The 17,651-nt window shown below is 34.7% G+C and overlaps 1 protein-coding gene across 2 annotated transcripts in view; it reads left to right on the plus strand.

The window, feature by feature from the left end:
- Window positions 1-12,837, plus strand: part of LOC141344342 (single-stranded DNA-binding protein 2) — a 29,238-nt gene extending 16,401 nt beyond the window's left edge. For both annotated transcript variants that reach the window (XM_073849214.1, XM_073849215.1), the window contains 9 exons: window positions 239-303; window positions 439-484; window positions 1,770-1,805; window positions 2,534-2,588; window positions 3,135-3,205; window positions 5,309-5,387; window positions 5,492-5,520; window positions 5,621-5,722; window positions 7,375-12,837. In XM_073849214.1, the coding sequence (XP_073705315.1) occupies window positions 239-303; window positions 439-484; window positions 1,770-1,805; window positions 2,534-2,588; window positions 3,135-3,205; window positions 5,309-5,387; window positions 5,492-5,520; window positions 5,621-5,722; window positions 7,375-7,404 (513 nt within the window). In that variant the 3' untranslated portion in view covers window positions 7,405-12,837. The remainder of the gene's footprint in view (window positions 1-238; window positions 304-438; window positions 485-1,769; window positions 1,806-2,533; window positions 2,589-3,134; window positions 3,206-5,308; window positions 5,388-5,491; window positions 5,521-5,620; window positions 5,723-7,374) is intronic.
- The last annotated feature ends 4,814 nt before the right edge of the window (window positions 12,838-17,651 follow it).

The raw sequence follows: 17,651 nt of genomic DNA on the forward strand, positions 1-17,651 counted from the left end.
TCAGAAGAACAGCATTCACCTGTAATAGAAATCTTTTGTAACATTATAAATGTCTTTATTATCACTTTTGGTCAATTTAAAGCATCCTTGCTAAATAAAAGTATTAATTTCTATAATTTCTTTCCCAAAAAATGTCGTTCAGTGATAAATGTTAATACCAGATTCCAATCCAGTCAGATTTTAATGGTTAAAACAATTGTTGAAATGTTTGTGTTTTTGTTTTCTTTGCCCTTTGTAGAACTACGGTGGTATGAGGCCTCCTCCCAACTCTCTAGGTGGTCCAGGCATGCCCGGAATGAGCATGTGAGTTCTTCAACATGATAACACTCCCTTTTGCCATTTATTTAATCCTGTTAAATCATGTTTGTTAACCTTCTTTTGTCTCTGTTCTGTATTTCTGTCCTTTTTCCCTCTCCCCCTTGCCTCTTCATCTTACAGGGGTCCTGGAGGACGTGGCCCCTGGCCAAACCCGAATGCTAACTCGGTACGTTCATACAGGCGTTGTTGTCTGCATGCATCTTTGTGGCTGTAGACAAAAACATGACATGCATTATTGTTACACTGACCTTACAAATGTACTGTGGTTGCACCATGATACAACATATTAGATACCATGGTACTTTATTCAATACCAAAGATTATTATATTAATATAGCTGCAAGCAGCGATAACCGGGGTTCAAGCGCTTTGAAAAAAGCATTTTTGGAAAATGCAGGTAATTTGCCATAGGCATACGATATTTTTTTAATGTTTATGACTGTGCCAGATGTGGTCCGATCTCTCTCTAAAACTTTTCATGCTTGTTCAGAATCACCTGTCGCATATGCTCTCTCCAGGTTTGGTGAACTTTTGAGTTTTCGTTTAGGCTTTTGGGTATATTTGGACAGGCCCCTTTTCTAAACAACCCCTTTATGGCTTTTTTTTATAGCTATAACATTTTTTCAATAATTATTGACCTCAAGAGTCTAGAGAATTGTACAGTAGTGTTTTTTTTCCAGATTGAACAAAAAACCTAGGACTAGTTCGCAAGAGTAGTTCTTTTATTTTTTAATTGAAACATTTTAACAGTTTGATTGATAGCAGTGGTTCTAGAGGCAAAGTTGTTTGGAATGAGGAGGTCTATCGCATGATGTTTAAAAAAAAATGCGATATACAATCGTTTATGCCCTTGAAAAATGCGATACCGCCCCTGTTCAAAAGTTTTAGCTGTTTTAGTAAAGTCGATCCTGCCCCTTTCGAACATTTTGGTGTATCTTTGTGACAGTGAGTCGAAAGTTTTTTTTTATATTTATTGATAATCACTCTCTAGAGAATCTTCCTGCACTGATTTGGTTTTGATTGGATGAAAAACCTAGGACTAGCAAAAGTAGGTTTTAAAAAATGCAAAATACCTGAACGTTTCATCAGGGTGACGGTACGTTTTGTCCGGCATGAGCCAGGGATTTCAACAACATAAGACACTTGAGACTGTGACGAACGGTTAAGGCGTTAAGAGTGATTTCTTTCTTTTGATTGCTGTAACACCCCCGTCAGCCCAATTGGGGCAAGCCTTGTTGACGTTTTAGATGGTGGGAGTACTACAATCCCTCCAAGTTTCAGGTCTCTACGACTTAAAATTTGGTCTGCCTGATCAGTTTTATGTGGAGATTGCCGATCCTTGGCCACTCTAACAATCATGCGCTTGAACCCCAAAATATATCGCAATATAACTGTTAAGTGATGTAGTTTAATTGTAGTTTAATTAGTTATTCGTTTGTTTGGGTTGACAGATAGCATACTCCTCCTCGTCTCCAGGCAATTACGTGGTGAGTACCAAACTTTAGTTTACTTTTTGTAGTATATATGCATGAAACTGTAATCTTAATGCATGAAAAACAAAAACAATTTCTTGATTCCTTATTTGTTGTTAACAAATAGGTATTTTAGCATTATTTTAAGCTACTCTTAGAGGTTATGCAGCCTTTCCAAAATATTGGCAGTAGATTAACATAGACTGCAGTAATGTTAATGGACCAGAGGTTACGGTAATATGTCAAGATGCCCTCAAGAGTTATCTTGACTTTTAACATCAATGCCATATTAAAGACCTCCTTAAAATTGTGTGCCAGCAGTCTTTTAGGAGGAAAACAGTCTTATTAAAATAAAATTGTTTGCGAATGCACTTTCAAATTGACCATTCAGAGAGAATATTGCAGAGATTTTCAGCTTTTTGTCTCGCTGTCTTTAGCTCAGAGGAAAACTGCTAAATTTAGTCGTTCATTTTGGAAACTAAAAGCATAACTAAGCAGATATTAAAGTTTCTAAATCTATTGATTTTACTTGAGCAATTACTATCCTGCTTAGTTCTGCCCCTAGCATTGCCTCTCTTAAAAGTAAAATATCTGCACATTAGTCAAAGCAGCTTAATGGCTCCCCAGTGCCTAGTGTGTCTTTGTTTAAAAACTGCTCCTCTGCTAGTTCTCTCATAGTACGGCAGGTACTGTAACACACTGAAAAGCTAAGCGTGAGTTTGTGTGCGTGTTTCCTCCCTCAGGGTCCTCCAGGAGGAGGTGGTCCACCAGGAACTCCCATAATGCCAAGCCCAGGAGGTACAGTAGATCTGTTCCTATCGCTCTCCCTTCTGCATATCATTCACACACTCGCTTTCACCTCGCCTCTATAATCGGCACAGCCAGAAACAGTTCGTGTCTCTCCAGGAAAGAAAGATGCTCAGCACTTCACAAACACCCTGTTTAACACCCTCTTCCTCCCTCCTTACCCAGCAGCCAATATCACTGCAAGGTTACCTGCACTTCCTCTGGCAGGAAAACAAAACATGTGATCAGCACCACCCCCTCCCACTTTGTTAATGTAATTTTACTCCACACGCTTGTGTTTGTGATGTTGAAGCAGATATTATAGATGTGTGAGTGGTGTCTCCCTCTCTCTTACTCTCACGCTCTTATTTGCACACAAGCCATAAATCATTAAAGAAACACATTTATTACGGTGATTAATCTCGTCCAGCCATGTTCTGTATTGATCTAGTGTGCAGCTAAAGCATTGGTCATCCATATATGCTTGGAAGCGACTCAAGTTGTGCTGGTCTTAGAAACAAACTTAAAGGCTTTCTGTTCTGTTCTGTTCTCTTCTAGACTCCACAAATTCTAGTGAAAATATCTACACGATGATGAACCCTATTGGACCAGGAGGAAACAGACCTAATGTATGTATTAGACTCATCTAGATATACATTGTCCAGAGTAGTTATACTACCGTTCAGAAGTTTGGGGTCGATTTAAAAAAAAAAAAAGAAAAAAAAAAAAAGTCCCTGCTGATTGGTGATCAAGAAACTAACCCCTGTGTCATCCAAGATGTTCATGTCTTTCTTTCTTCAGTCTAAAAGGTTTTTGAGGAGAACGTTCCAGGATTTTTCTCCATATAGTGGACTTCAATGGGTTGGGGGATTGTGTAGAGCCCTTTGAAGCTGCATTGAAACTGCAATTTGGACCTTCAACCCATTGGTTCCCAGTGAAGTCCACTATATGAAGAAAAATCCTGGAAGGTTTTCCTCAAAAACCTTCATTTCTTTTCGACTGAAGAAAGAAAGACATGAACATCTTGGATGACATGGATGATCAGGAAATTGTAATCCTTTATTTCTGTGGAATTTTTTTTTTGATTAATACAAAATAACAGCATTAATTAAATAAATTTAATGCGCTCTTGCTAAATAGAAACAATAATCTAAATTGTGATTTATTTCCAAAACCACAGCTATACTTATTGAATTTCCAAACATCAGGGATGTAATGATATCAAAATCTCACAATACTATAATATTGCGATATGAAGTCCACAATACATATTTATTGCGATTTAAAAAATAAAAAATTAAGAACTAGACAAATTTAGTAAATTTTAATGCACTTTCCAACCTATTATCCCATTTAGTCAGAAAAAAGTCAGTGAATTGATTGGACCTGAACTTTAAAGGGGACTCAACCCTCTTTTTAGCTGTGATATACTGTCTCAGTCTAAATTACAATCGTTTTAGGAAGCCAAACAAATTAGAATATAATAGTAATAATAACAACGACAGTAATAGCCATATATTGTAAAACAGCTGCACTGTAAAATAAATGAAAATGTGTATATATAATGTATATTACTTTTGCTTTACATTACAGTAGATTAGTGTACTTGCTCGCTGTCAGCAATTTATACTCCACTTTTAAGCTTTTATTTTGACGCAAACTACAGTAGAGCTTTTATTTTGAAGGAAAACTCCAGCTTCAGTGAAAACAGGCTTACAAAAACACGTCTCGCTACAAATCTAGTGAAATGCTGTAATCATCTGCCGCAAAAATAAAGCATAACTGGTGGCTGTTGCATTCCCAAAAGCACAGCACATGCAATAAACGAGTTCACTGCATTCATTCACTGAGAACAGAGCCGTTTTGAGGCGTGGAAAACACCGGATTAAGAGCTGATTGCCTGAACAACAGATCGCTTCGAAATGCACAGTGAACAGACTTGATAAAGGGATTAAGTCATATTGTGCAAAACATAATGGCCCAAAACACAACTTTAAAGACCTTGTATGTTAGAATAAGAAATTTAAATATATTTTAAAATCTACACTTTTTGCCCAGAAGACCTATCGTTTAATATCGTCATGTGACCACAATAATATCAAGAAAGTTTTGCTATTGCGATATCACGATATTGATAATACCATTACATCCCTACCAAATACATTATGTTTGCTTATTTTACAGCTCTTTGCAATACTTGATCCTTATTGGTCAATTGTGGCATTCAACAGCCAAATATTCATATACCATGATTGTTAAACTGTAGAATTGGTTGTTGTTTGATTGCCTTGTGCAAGTTTCTCTAATACTAGAGTGTGCTAGTGGTCTCTTTCCTCTTACATAATACTACAGTTTGAAGTCAAATCAATATTTAATGTCCAATTATTTATTTATTTGCTTAAGTAGTCATGTAATAAACTTGATAATGTACAGTCATTCAGTCATTATCGCAAAATAAACCCCTTCGGTGTGATTTAAGACCTGTCTGGCTTGACTTGTAATAATAAGCGCCTGACTGTACATTATGCTTTAGTTATATTAATCCTAAATGTCACATTATGATCATTGTTTTCATGAAAACGCAGGCATGCTTTTAGTGAAATCAAAGGGGACGTGTTCGTCCTTTTCAAATTAATGTTTATATCTCTGAAGTAGTCAAGCAGTATTATTATACTCAGGGTGCTGGATGTGGGATAGTTGGTTGAATGTGATTGTTTCTCTGTGTTTTTCAGTTCCCCATGGGTCCCGGTCCAGATGGCCCAATGGGCGGCATGGGTGGCATGGAACCCCATCATATGAACGGATCGTTAGGTAAGCATTAAGACTGTGGTGTTATTTAAAATAATATGTATTTCCTACTTGAAGGTGGTTATTTAATAATAAAAATGTATACTGTATTTATTTATTTATTACAGGCTCTGGTGACATGGATGGGTTGCCAAAGGTAAAGAAGGTTTTAGTTTGCGAATCTATTATTTTATTTTCAGTACTGTTTTTTATATCTCATACTGAATTGTTTTTGTCAAACTTCTCTTTCGCTTCAGAACTCCCCCAACAACATGGCAGGGATGAACAACCCACCGGGTACACCGCGGGATGATGGAGAAATGGGAGGAAACTTCCTCAACCCATTCCAAAGTGAAAGTGTGAGTAGATTCAGACCCAAACCCAGAGACCTGCCACTTTCCTCACCTGCCAATCATATACACTACTGTCCAAAACTTTGGGGTCAGTCATAAATAGTTATTTTTTATTTTTATTTTTTTAAGAGAGAAATTAGTATTTTTATTCAGCAAATTTAGATTCAAAAGTGACAGTAAAGACATTGTTACAAAAGATTTCTACTTTTGTCTTTCTTTCTTTAGTTGTAAAGAATAGTTTTTTTAAGAAAAACATTTCAGGATTTCTCTCCATATAGTGGACTTCAATGGTTCCACTTCCACAATGCAGTTTCAATGCAGCTTCAAAGGGCTCTAAATGATCCCAGCTGAGGAAGAAAGGTCTTATCTAGCAAAACGATCGGCCATTTTCTAAAAAAAACATTACAATTGATATACTTTTTAACCTCAAATGCTTGTTTTATCTAGCTCTGTGTGAACTCTGTGTATTCTGGTTCAAGACAGTTAGGGTAGGTCAAAAAACTCCCATCTCATTTTCTTCTCCAACTTCAAAATCTCCCTACATTGCTGTTTTACCTTTTTTTGTAAATGGGGTTTGATCTTCTTTGCATGTTCACTTTCTAAACACTGGGTCAGTGCTTCTGCAGCAATGTAGGAAGATTTTGAAGTTGGAGGAGAAAATGAGATGGGAGTTTTTTGATCTACCCTAACTGTCTTGAACTGGAATACACAGAGTTCACACAGAGCTAGATAAGACGAGCATTTGAGGTTAAAAAGTATATAAATTGTCCATTTATTTATAAAATAACGTTCGTTTCGCTAGATAAGACCCTTCTTCCTGGGCTGAGATCATTTGGAGTCCTTTGAAGCTGCAATTAAACTGCATTTTGGAAGTTCAAACTCGAGGGCACCATAGAAATCCACTCAAAAAACATAATTTCTTGTCGACTGAAGAAAGAAAAACATGAACATCTTTGAAGACAAGGCGGTGAGCAAATTATCTGTACATTTTTGTTCTGGAAGTGAGATTCTTTAATGCTAGGTGTGATTAATCGTGATTAAATAGTTATTTTTTTAATCGATTGACAGCACTTTTATATGTTTATAATAAAAACATGTTTTTTTACCATCAAACAGCATATTAGTATGATTTCTAAAGAATCATGTGACACTGATCGTAAAGACTGGAGTAATGGTTGCTTTGCCATCACAGGAATAAATTACATTTTAAAATATGTATTCAAATAGAAAAGACTAATAATATTATACAATATTACAGTTTTACTTTATTTCATCAAATAAAAGCAGATTTAAAAATCTCTCTGACCCCAAACTTTTGAACGGTAGTGTGGCTCCGCCCAGCAGGCACTCAGAAGGCCCCATGTTACTTATAATAGACCAAATATCAAATCAAAATAAAAAATAAAAAATCTAAGTGATTTGTAAGTGTTATTGATTCAGTCCAAGAGTGAGTGCTGGAAATGGCTTTCGTTATAAAAGACCAGCAGTTTCCTGGACAGACACTTCAGGGTATTTATTTCCAAGTTGTCTGTCCTTTAGTTACTGCCTTGTCGACAAAATCACGCAACTTCTTGCTGTATTTTGGGACGGTGTTGACATAACCATCTTGTATTTGCTCTGTGTGGCGTTCTCATGATCTCCCCTTTGTCTCTTTCCAGTATTCACCCAACATGACGATGAGTGTGTGATTTCTTCTTGTTTTATTGTTTTATTTGGGGTTTTCTTTCTCGTTTCGTTTTCAAACCCCCTCCGACCGCCCCGTTCCTTATTTTTTTTTAACCCCCGATCAACCCCCGGCACCCTCTGTCCACGGAACTCTGGCTTTTTCTGCACAGCCTTCTGGGATGCCCCACGAGCAGAGGACTCACATGAAAGTGGCCCATCCCAGCTTGTGCAAAATGGCCACTGGCAACAGGAAACAGTCCCAGAGCCACAGGAAGAGCTTGTTGACTGAATCTCCCTGCCTCCCGGACTTCCTCTCTGGTTCAGGACATTAACGGGGCTGAAGACACACACACACACACACACACACACACACAGGAAGGCAGGTGTGTGTTTGAGCAGACACACAACTCACCGGGCTGCTCACTTTATGATCTTTATGAACTCACTCCACTTTTTTGATTGTTTTTTTTTTAATCTTGAATGGATGCAGTCGTTTTTACAGTGGAAAATATCTGCACCTTTTTCCTCCATTCTATTGTGTAAATGCAAGAGGAAACTCATCACGATGGGTTCGGCAATGAACGTTTTCATTATTCTGTGTATGTATTGTATTATTATCAATTGTTGATTTTATTTTTATTAATATTGTAATGATGGTTATTGATTAGGTTTTTATCTTTTATTTTTTGAAAGGGGCACATTGTATGTAAACCACAAATTCGACAGAAAAAAGCACACATCCATAATGCACAATAACAGTGGCGTGACTTTTGCAGGAAGTCTACACTAAGTTTGTGTTTGCTGTGAAGTCTTACCTCCCGCAGATTCAAAAGGTAGCCGTACCTTTTCTTCTACGTCTCTAGTATACATCTATATACAGGAAGTGTAGTTTCATCGTCCCTGTTGAGTGAACGTCTGAGGCCGAGAGGCGCGAGGCCCAAACCAGCAGCGACTTTAACCTCCTCAGACCAGCCTGTGCATCCGACAACACGTTTTGGAATCTGTAGAGAGGAAGTGATGTCATACCAGAGCCGAAAACACGCGGTTATAGTGCTAAACTTGACTCAAACACGTGACATATGTCTGCTCGCCGTGATTCACAACTTATTTATTTGTTGTTTTATGTTCATGAGTTGATTTGTCGTGCACACGTCTCGCATGCGACCCGTCAGGACATATTGTACACATGTAAATATGCCAGTCTAAGATACCTCCTGAAGATTTGTATCGTTCTGTCCCTCGCCAGAGACCCACATGCTTTCCTTCTGCATGAATCTGAACAGGGTGTCTCTAGTCACAAGACATTACAAATGAGGTTCCTGTTGGCTCGGTGCTCATCATACTGGAGTTTTTTTAGGTGTGGGAATAGAGCCCTCTTTCTCAAACACATTGTGTTCCGTATTTCTAATCGTCTTCAAAAACATGATGTCAGCCACATCCAGAACTTATTTTTCTGAGCTTATGAGATGAGGGGATATATGAACTAAATGTGCATTTTCTTTGTATTGTCTTTTGCATTGGGTGAATTTTCTGTCTGTCTTTTAAAGGTATGGTCCACCCAAAAATGAAAATTCTGTCATTGTTAAATCATGTTGTTCCAAAACTGTGACTTTCTAACTAAAGAGTTTCAATTGCCATTGACTTCCATTGTAATTTATGTCCCAAGTCAATAGGAACTTAAACTTTTTGGTTACCAACTTTCTTCAAGACTATCTTGTTAAAGAAGATATTCTGAAGAATGTTGGTTACTAAACTGTTTTGGTTACCATTAACTTCCATTGTAATTGTTGGCCATACAGTGGACATCAATGGGAACCTAAAATGTTTGACTTCCATTGTAATTTTTGGCCATGCAGTGGAAGCCAATTGGAATCTAAACTGTTTGGTTACCAACATTCCTCAAAATATTCTTAAAGAAGATCTTGAAAAATGTTGGTAACTAAACTGTTTTGGTTCCCATTGACTTCCATTGTAATTTTTGGCTATACAGTGGAAGCCAATGGGAACCGAAACATTTTGGTTAATCACATTCTACAAAATATTCTTAAAGATGATCTACAGTCCATCTTGTTGAAGATATTTTGAAGAATGTTGGTAACTAAACTGTTTTAGTTCCCATGGACCTCCATTGTAATTTTTGGCCATATGATGGAAGTCAATGAGAATTAAAACTGTTCTCAAAGAATCTTGATTCTGTCTTGTTACAGAAGATATTTTGAAGAATATTGGTAACTAAACTGTTTCAGTCCACATTATCTTCGAGTAAATTTTTTATACTAACTTAAGTGTTGCCCAGACCGCGATTTCCCATGGAATTTGGCTATTTTAACACTTTTGCCACAGGTTGTTTTTCATGTCTGTGGGTTGAAGCAACCCCAATAATGTGATATTGATATTTATCCCCTGGAATGCGAATTCTACCAGTGGACCCCTGAAAAGTTTTTTCGATTTTTAACGGCTAGTTTTGAGTAGCAATTGGGTGGATTTTTTTTGTGAAAACCTGGCAACCCTGCTTTCAATAGAAGTCAATGGGAACCAAAACTGTTTGGTTACCAACATACTTCAAAATATTCGTAAAGAAGATATTTTATTCTTGCTTGTTAAACAAGATATTTTGAAGAATGTTGGTAACTAAACTGTTTCAGTCCCCACTGACTTACATTATAATTTTTGTTTATACAGTGGAAATCAATGGGAACCAAAACTATTTTGATAACAAAAGTCTGTCTTTTCAAAGAAGACTTTTTTGAAGAATGTTGGTAACTAAAAGTTTTGGTCCCCTTTGACTTTGTAAGTTTTGCCCATGCAATGGAAGTCAATAGGAACTGAAACAGTTTGGTTGTCAACATTCTTCAAAATATTCTTCAAAAAGATTTTTTAATGTATCTTGTTAAAGAAGATATTTTGAAGAATGTTGGTAACTAAACTATTTTGGTTCCCATTGAGTTCCATTGTGACTTTTGGCCATACAGTGGAAGCCAGTGGGAACCGAAACAGTTTGGTTACCAACATTTTCAAAAAATTCTTAAAGAAGATCTTGATTCTGTCTAGTTAAAGAAGATATTTTAAAGAATGTTGGTAACTAAACTGTTTTGGTTCCCATTGAGTTCCATTGTGACTTTTGGCCATAAAGTGAAAGCCAATGGGAACTAAACTGGTTTGGTTACCAACATTTTCCAAACATTCTTAAAAGGATCTTGATTATGTCTAGTTAAAGAAGATATTTTGATGAATGTTGGTAACTAAACTGTTTTGGTTCCCATTGAGTTCCATTGTGACTTTTGGCCATACAGTGGAAGCCAGTGGGAACCGAAACAGTTTAGTTACCAACATTTTCAAAAAATTCTTAAAGAAGATCTTGATTCTGTCTAGTTAAAGAAGATATTTTAAAGAATGTTGGTAACTAAACTGTTTTGGTTCCCATTGAGTTCCATTGTGACTTTTGGCCATAAAGTGAAAGCCAATGGGAACCAAAATGGTTTGGTTACCAACATTTTCCAAACATTCTTAAAAGGATCTTGATTCTGTCTAGTTAAAGAAGATATTTTAAAGAATGTTGGTAACTAAACTGTTTAGGTTCACAATGACTTCCATTAAAATTTGTGGCCATACAATGGAAGTCAATGGGAACCAAAAAAAAAAATGTAAAACATCTTTTTAAAGTTAATTTCAATCTTCTTAAATCTTCAATCTTCAGTCTTCTTAAAGAAGTTTTTTTGAGGAATGTTGATAACTATAAAGTTTCGGTCCCCATTGATTGTTTTTGACACTGCTATAGAAGTCAATGGGAACTAAAACAGTTTGGTTACCAACTTTCTTCAAAATATACTTAAGGAGGATATCTTAAAGAAGATATTTTAAAGAATCTTGGGAACTAAACGTGTTTGTTTAACAACAATTTTCAAAATATCTTTTTAAGTTAACTTCAGTCTGTCTTCTTAAATAGATTTTTTTTTAAGAATGTTGATAACAATAAAGTTGACTTCCCATGCAGTGGAAGTCAATGGGAACCAAAACTGTTTGTTTGCCAACATTCTTTAAAATATCTTCTTTATTTTCCACTGAAAGTCACAGGTTAGCAATGACATGAGGGCGAGTGATTTTTGGGTGGTCTTATCCCTGAAAACAAAATGTGTTTTTGAAAGTAGGGCTCTCAGTGAAATGGTTATTGGGGGTCAGAAGGAACCGGTAAATATCAGAGCTAAATGCTAAAATCCTCCTGCTGATTACATACACTCACATTAATCGCACAGCACCTGTTTTTAAGTTCTCCACAGCTCGATGACACGATGTACACAGAGAAACACATTTATACAGCGTCTATCTTATTTTATTACTTGGTTTGTTTGTAAATACTGTAAAATGCATTTTGATATCATTGACATGTTTTGATATTTCAGTCACTACCAATGAATACTACGAGATCTTGGGGGTCAAAAAAAATTATGTAAAGGAAGAACCCATGTTTGTAGTTAAAGAGTCGCCATTCTCTGTCCTCGACTCTGTACAGATGTACTAAATCATGCAAATGTAAAGTTTTGTCAGCCTCTACTTAGTAAACGACGTCTGAGCGCTCATGTTTTAGGAGAACAGGAAAGTAAGGGGTGTTTGAAGCGGTACCGTTCGCTCCTCGTAAGGGAGGACGTATGCGGAGGGCGAAAGCCTCACGATGCATCCGTTTCTCTCTCGGACGTGTCCTCACTTTGCACTTTCCAGACAGCAGCCCACCTTTTAACACATTGCCTATGTGGACATACATGAACAGGACTCGTCTCTTTATGTGCAAAAGGGACCACACATTGCAAACTTTACTATGAAGGATTTTTATCTATTTAAATGAAAAAACACACAAAAAAAAGGTTTAAAAACTTGTTGGGATTTAAAAAAAAAAGTAATAAAAAGAAGGGAAGCGTCCTTCCCGTTCTCTCGAGATGTGTTTTATAGGTTGCGGTCTCTTCTCCTCAGCCAGTCCTCTGTATGTAAACCACTCACGTCGTTGGCCATCTCTGTAATTCTATTGTGACGCTGTACGATACTGTAACATTAGCGAGGAGACGTGGTGCGGAGGGGCTTCGGATGCGGGAAAGTAAAAAAAAAAACGTCCTCCGCCGTTGTTCTTTCTGACGAATGAAAAGCAGTATTGAGTATAAAGCAGTCTGTCTCCTGGGTTTGCTTTGTATTTCATGTTTAGGGTAGTTTGGATCCTTGTCTTAGGGACTCTTTCTGTCTTGTGTAGTAAATTAAGATGTTCTTTGTATGTTTCTTTATATTGTAAAGTTTCTTTTAGATTTAAAAGTTGCTTATTAAAAAAAAAGGTTGGACAAAAGTGCTTCAATAATGTATTTTTTTTCTCTCTTTGGTTTGTTTTTTCATGGAGTTGTTGGTTATTTTTTGCTTGTCCCTTCGTTGTAGATACAAATTTAAGACTAATAAAATAACATAACCCCTTTTACCAAGACTTCATGCTCTCCCAGCTCTTAATTTATTATTAAAACAATTTATTTTGAAATGTGTGTCTTCTTGTGTCCTTTTCACTTCACCTGCTTTATTAAACTACCATTTGTCTTTTAGGTACACAATGGCTATGTTGGTTGATCAAAAAGTAATTAAAAACAGTAATATTGTGACATATTATTACAATTTAAATAATATTTTTCTATTTTAAGATGTAATTTATTCCTATGATGCAAAGCTGAATTTTCCAAAAATGTTCAACAATTTTTGAAGCTCAGGAATTATTTCTTATTGTTATCAATATTGAAAACAGTTCTGCTGCTTAGTATTTTCAGGATTATTTGATAAAAGAACAAGATTTAATAAAGAAATCCTTTGTAACAATATAGTTTTCTAGCATTTATTTTTTATATTGATGCAAAATAACCTGATAATATATCAGATCAAAAATGCCAGATTTTTGCATTTCATAGGATTTTATTTCTCAAAAGCTTGGAGTCAGTAAGTTATTTAACTATTTTTAAAACCATAAAAAATTTTCCTCCCACATTATTTTTTCCATTTCATTTTGCTCAAAAGTTTGAGGTCAGCAAGTTTTTAAACCATTTTTAAACCGAAAAACGTTGTTTTCCCTCCATTTTTCTTCTTCCAAATTTCATTTTGAATTTCATTTTTAAACTGTAAAACTTTTTTTTTTGTTTTTTTCCAGAAATTTTTTTAAAGTGTGACTTTTTTTTTTTAAGTTTGCATTTCATAGGATTTTATTGTTCCACAAGTTTGGGGTCAGAAAGTTTTTTAACCATTTTTAAATCGTGAGATTTTTTCCCCCCTCAGATTTTATTTATTTTCAAATTTCAATTTGCATTTCATAGGATTTTATTGCTCAAAAGTTAGTGGTCAGTACGTTTTTTAAACAATTTTCAACCTGTAAAACTCCCACCCTCCCAGATTTTTATATATCTATTTTTATTTCATGTTTGCATTTCAGATTTTATTACTAAAGTATCTGGGGTCAGTAAGTTATTTAACTATTTTTAAACCATAAAAAAATTTTTTTTTTCATTTTTCATTTCATTTTGGTCAAAAGTTTGAGGTCAGCAAGTTTTTAAACCATTTTTAAACCCTCCAATTTTTTTCTTCCAAATTTCATTTTGAATTTCATTTTTAAACTGTAAAACTTTTTTTTTTTTTTTTCAGAATTTTTTTTAAAGTGTGACTTTTTTTTTTTAAGTTTGCATTTCATAGGATTTTATTGTTCTAAAGTTTGGGGTCAGAAAGTTTTAAAACCATTTTTAAACTGTAAAACCTTTTTTTCCCTGTTTTTTTTCTCCAAATTTCAGTTTGTATTTCATAGGATTTTATTGCTCATTTTTAAACTAAAACTTTTTTTTCCCCTCAAAATTTCTGTTTGTATTTTATAGAATTTTATTGTTCAAAAGTTTGGGGGCAGTAAGTTTTTAAACCATTTTTTAACTGTAAAACTTTTTTGTCCCCCAGATTTTTAATTTTTAATTTAAGTTTGCATTTCATAGAATTAATTTTTTTTTTTTTTAAGTTTGGGGTCAGTACGTTTTTTAAAACTTTTTAAAGCGTAGAACTTTTTTTTCTCCCCCAGTTTTCTTTCTTACTTTTTTTTTTTTACATTTCAGCTTGCATTTCATAGAAATGTATTTTTCAAAAGTTTGAGGTCAGTAAGTAAACCATTTTTAAACCGTACAACATTTTTTTTTTTCACCCAGACTTTTTATTTATTTATTTTTTATTTATTTCAAATTTAAATTTGCATTTCATAGGATTTTATTGTTCAAATGTTTGGGGTCAGTAAGTTTTTAAACCATTTTTAAACTGTAAAACCTTTTTTTTTTTTTCCTAGTTTTGTTTCTCCAAATTTCAGTTTGTATTTCATAGGATTTTATTGTTCAAAAATTTGGGGTCAGGAAGTTTCTTAAATCATTTTTAAACTGTAAAACCTTTTTTTCCTCAAAATGTCCATTTGTACTTCAAAGGATTTTATTGTTTAAAAGTTTGGGGTCAGTAGGTTTTTAATCCATTTTTAAACAAAAAAATTTTCCCCCCAGATTTTTTTTTTTTTTTTTTTAAGTTTGCATTTCATAGAATGTTATTTTTTTAAAGTTTGGGGTCAGTACATTTTTTAAAACCATTTTTAAAGCGTAAAACTTTTTTTCCCCAGATTTTTATTTATTTAAGAATCCTGATGTTATAAGACAGTTTTAACATAATAAAAATTAATGTTTCTTGAGCACCAAATCAGCGCTTCATCATAGGAATATTGTTTAAATAAATAAAAATAAATTAAATTGTAAATATATTTCGCAATATAACTGTATTTTTATAAAAATAAATGCAGCCTTTGTGAGTAAAAAAACATCTTTTAAAAACATTTTAAAAATCATAATTATTTTAAACTTTTGACCAGAAGTGTTTCCACCTTTTTCCTTACCGTAAGAATAGGCGCGGACATTTGTAGTCTAGCTATTTTTAGCTGTACAAAACAGCTTGTTTTGCAGCTTGTTATTGCAAATTAGTATGTCTTACCACTTTTTAAATTTATTATCTTAATTATGAGCGCACTGGTTTGTAGTGCACACCGTTTTACTGCACATTGTTATTCTTCTCGTTCTTTCCCTATAGGAGATAATGAACTAGAAGAACTTACCCATAGGCTTACTTTTGCGTTGTAGAAAAAGGTGAATATATAATTCTGATTCTTGCACTTCTATAGCAAACATTGTGATGGTGTGTGTTCTGTAGACATTTAATCGGCTGTGCTGGTGAGGTCTCCTCTGTCAGAGGTTTCTGGTTTCATCCTCTCTCTCGTCCCCAGAGAACTGAGCGTACGGCACCAACATCAATCTCTCTGGCAGGAAGTGCCCCTCTCTTGTGTGGCTGAAGAGGAGGGTACAGCCGTTATAAATCGCCACTGCTTTTCTCCTAGGGAAGAGTGTGAATATTAATTAATGTGGTGAAACTGTGACCCTTGGGCCGCAATTAATTTCAATTGAGCGGTACCAGCGAGAACTCATACAAACAGCATTAACGCTATTAAGTCTTCAAGGTTGTGATGTCCCTGAGGTATAGAAATATTCCAACTTCCAGATTATACATGATTCTCATGATGAAAAAGAAAGCGCTGATTGAAATGTCCCCTTCATACAGATTTACCAGTGTCAGGCGTATGTGGGGAACACACTGCAGTGGCTCACAATTAATTATTAAAAAGCGCTTTGAATTCATTCCTCAGATGTCCATGAGCTCTGAATCATGTTTAAAGTGAGCTACACAATATTTGTTCACAACAGTTTTACAGGAATGTTCATTATCTCGTAAATCAACCTTTTGTAATGCAAGGGAGACTAAAGCCTCAGCCTTCAGGAAGCAGACATGCAGGTTGGAAGAGGTCATAACACTTTGCACTACCTAAAAAGAACATTATTTCATACAGTATAGAGTAACATCTGTGTGTTTTTTATTCATAGTTATCATGAAGCATCACCTACATTAATTAAATACATGAAGCACTGATATTAATGACCATGTCTTTGATCTTTTATTCACATATCTTGGTGCCACTGATGGTTGGATTTTTCTGAATATTTTTCAACTGTAAATACATGTGGTTAACGCTGAAGTCTCAACTAATTTAAAAGGATAGTTCACCCAAAAATTTAAATTCTGTCATTAATTACTCATCCTCATGTCGTTTCAAACCTGTTAGACCTTCATTCATCATCAGAACACAAATCAGACACTGGACCACAAGACAAAAAAGTCTTAAGTCAAAATGATCAGAGTTTTATGGCAAAAATCACTATATCAAGTAAAAATCATGTTCCATTAAGATATTTTGTAAATTTCCTACCGTAAATATAAAAACTTAATTTTTGATTAGTAATATGCATTGCTAAGAACTTATTTTGGGCAACTTTAAAGGTGGTTTTCTCAATATTTAGATTTTTTTTTTTCCTTTTTTTCTGCACCCTCAGATTGCAGATTTTCAAATAGTTGTATTTCTGCCAAATGTTGTCCTATCCTAACAACAACCATACATCAATGGAAAGCTTATTTATTCGGCTTTCAGATAATTTAATAACCTCAGTTTAAAAAAATCGACCCTTATGATTGGTTTTGTGGTCCAGGGTCACAAATTTAAGGTATTTTTGATAAAATTCGAGAGCTTTCTGACCCCCTCCATAGACAGCCAGGGTCATACTACGTTAAAAGAACTGAAAGATACCATGTGACATTAATTTGTGTACCGAAGAGTTAAGACATGAGGTTGAGTTACGTTAATTAATGACAGAATTTTCATTTTTGGTTGAGCTATCCCTTTAATTCCAGGGCTGTTAACACTTTTAGGCCTACTAAAATGGAATATCTCCTCTGATATTTAGATTACTGGTCAACAAATATGAATACATTTAACCCTCTGGGCCTCCTCATTAAGGGGTCACACTTGGCTCCCTCGCGGTCAAAAGTGACCGAAGCCTTAAAAATTAACTTTTTTTTTTCTTCAGGAAAATCAATGAAATATATTTTTGTTCAATAATATTTTGTAATTATTATTTAGAATTTTGAGCATTTTTTATGAATCTATGCAATATATATACAGTTTTAATGAGCAATTTTTTCCCAGTAGATTTATATTTTATATTATATTTTTTAATTAATTATGTATTTATTATTTTTCAATAAATACAACATTTCACATTAAAATAGAGTAAAAGCATTTAAAATCCATTTTTTTAAAGTAAAAATTGCACCATCTAGTGGCATAAAAAATAAAAACTTGTATAAT

Source organism: Garra rufa, chromosome 10 (assembly GCF_049309525.1).
Source record: "Garra rufa chromosome 10, GarRuf1.0, whole genome shotgun sequence".
In the NCBI taxonomy this organism is placed as follows: domain Eukaryota; kingdom Metazoa; phylum Chordata; class Actinopteri; order Cypriniformes; family Cyprinidae; genus Garra; species Garra rufa.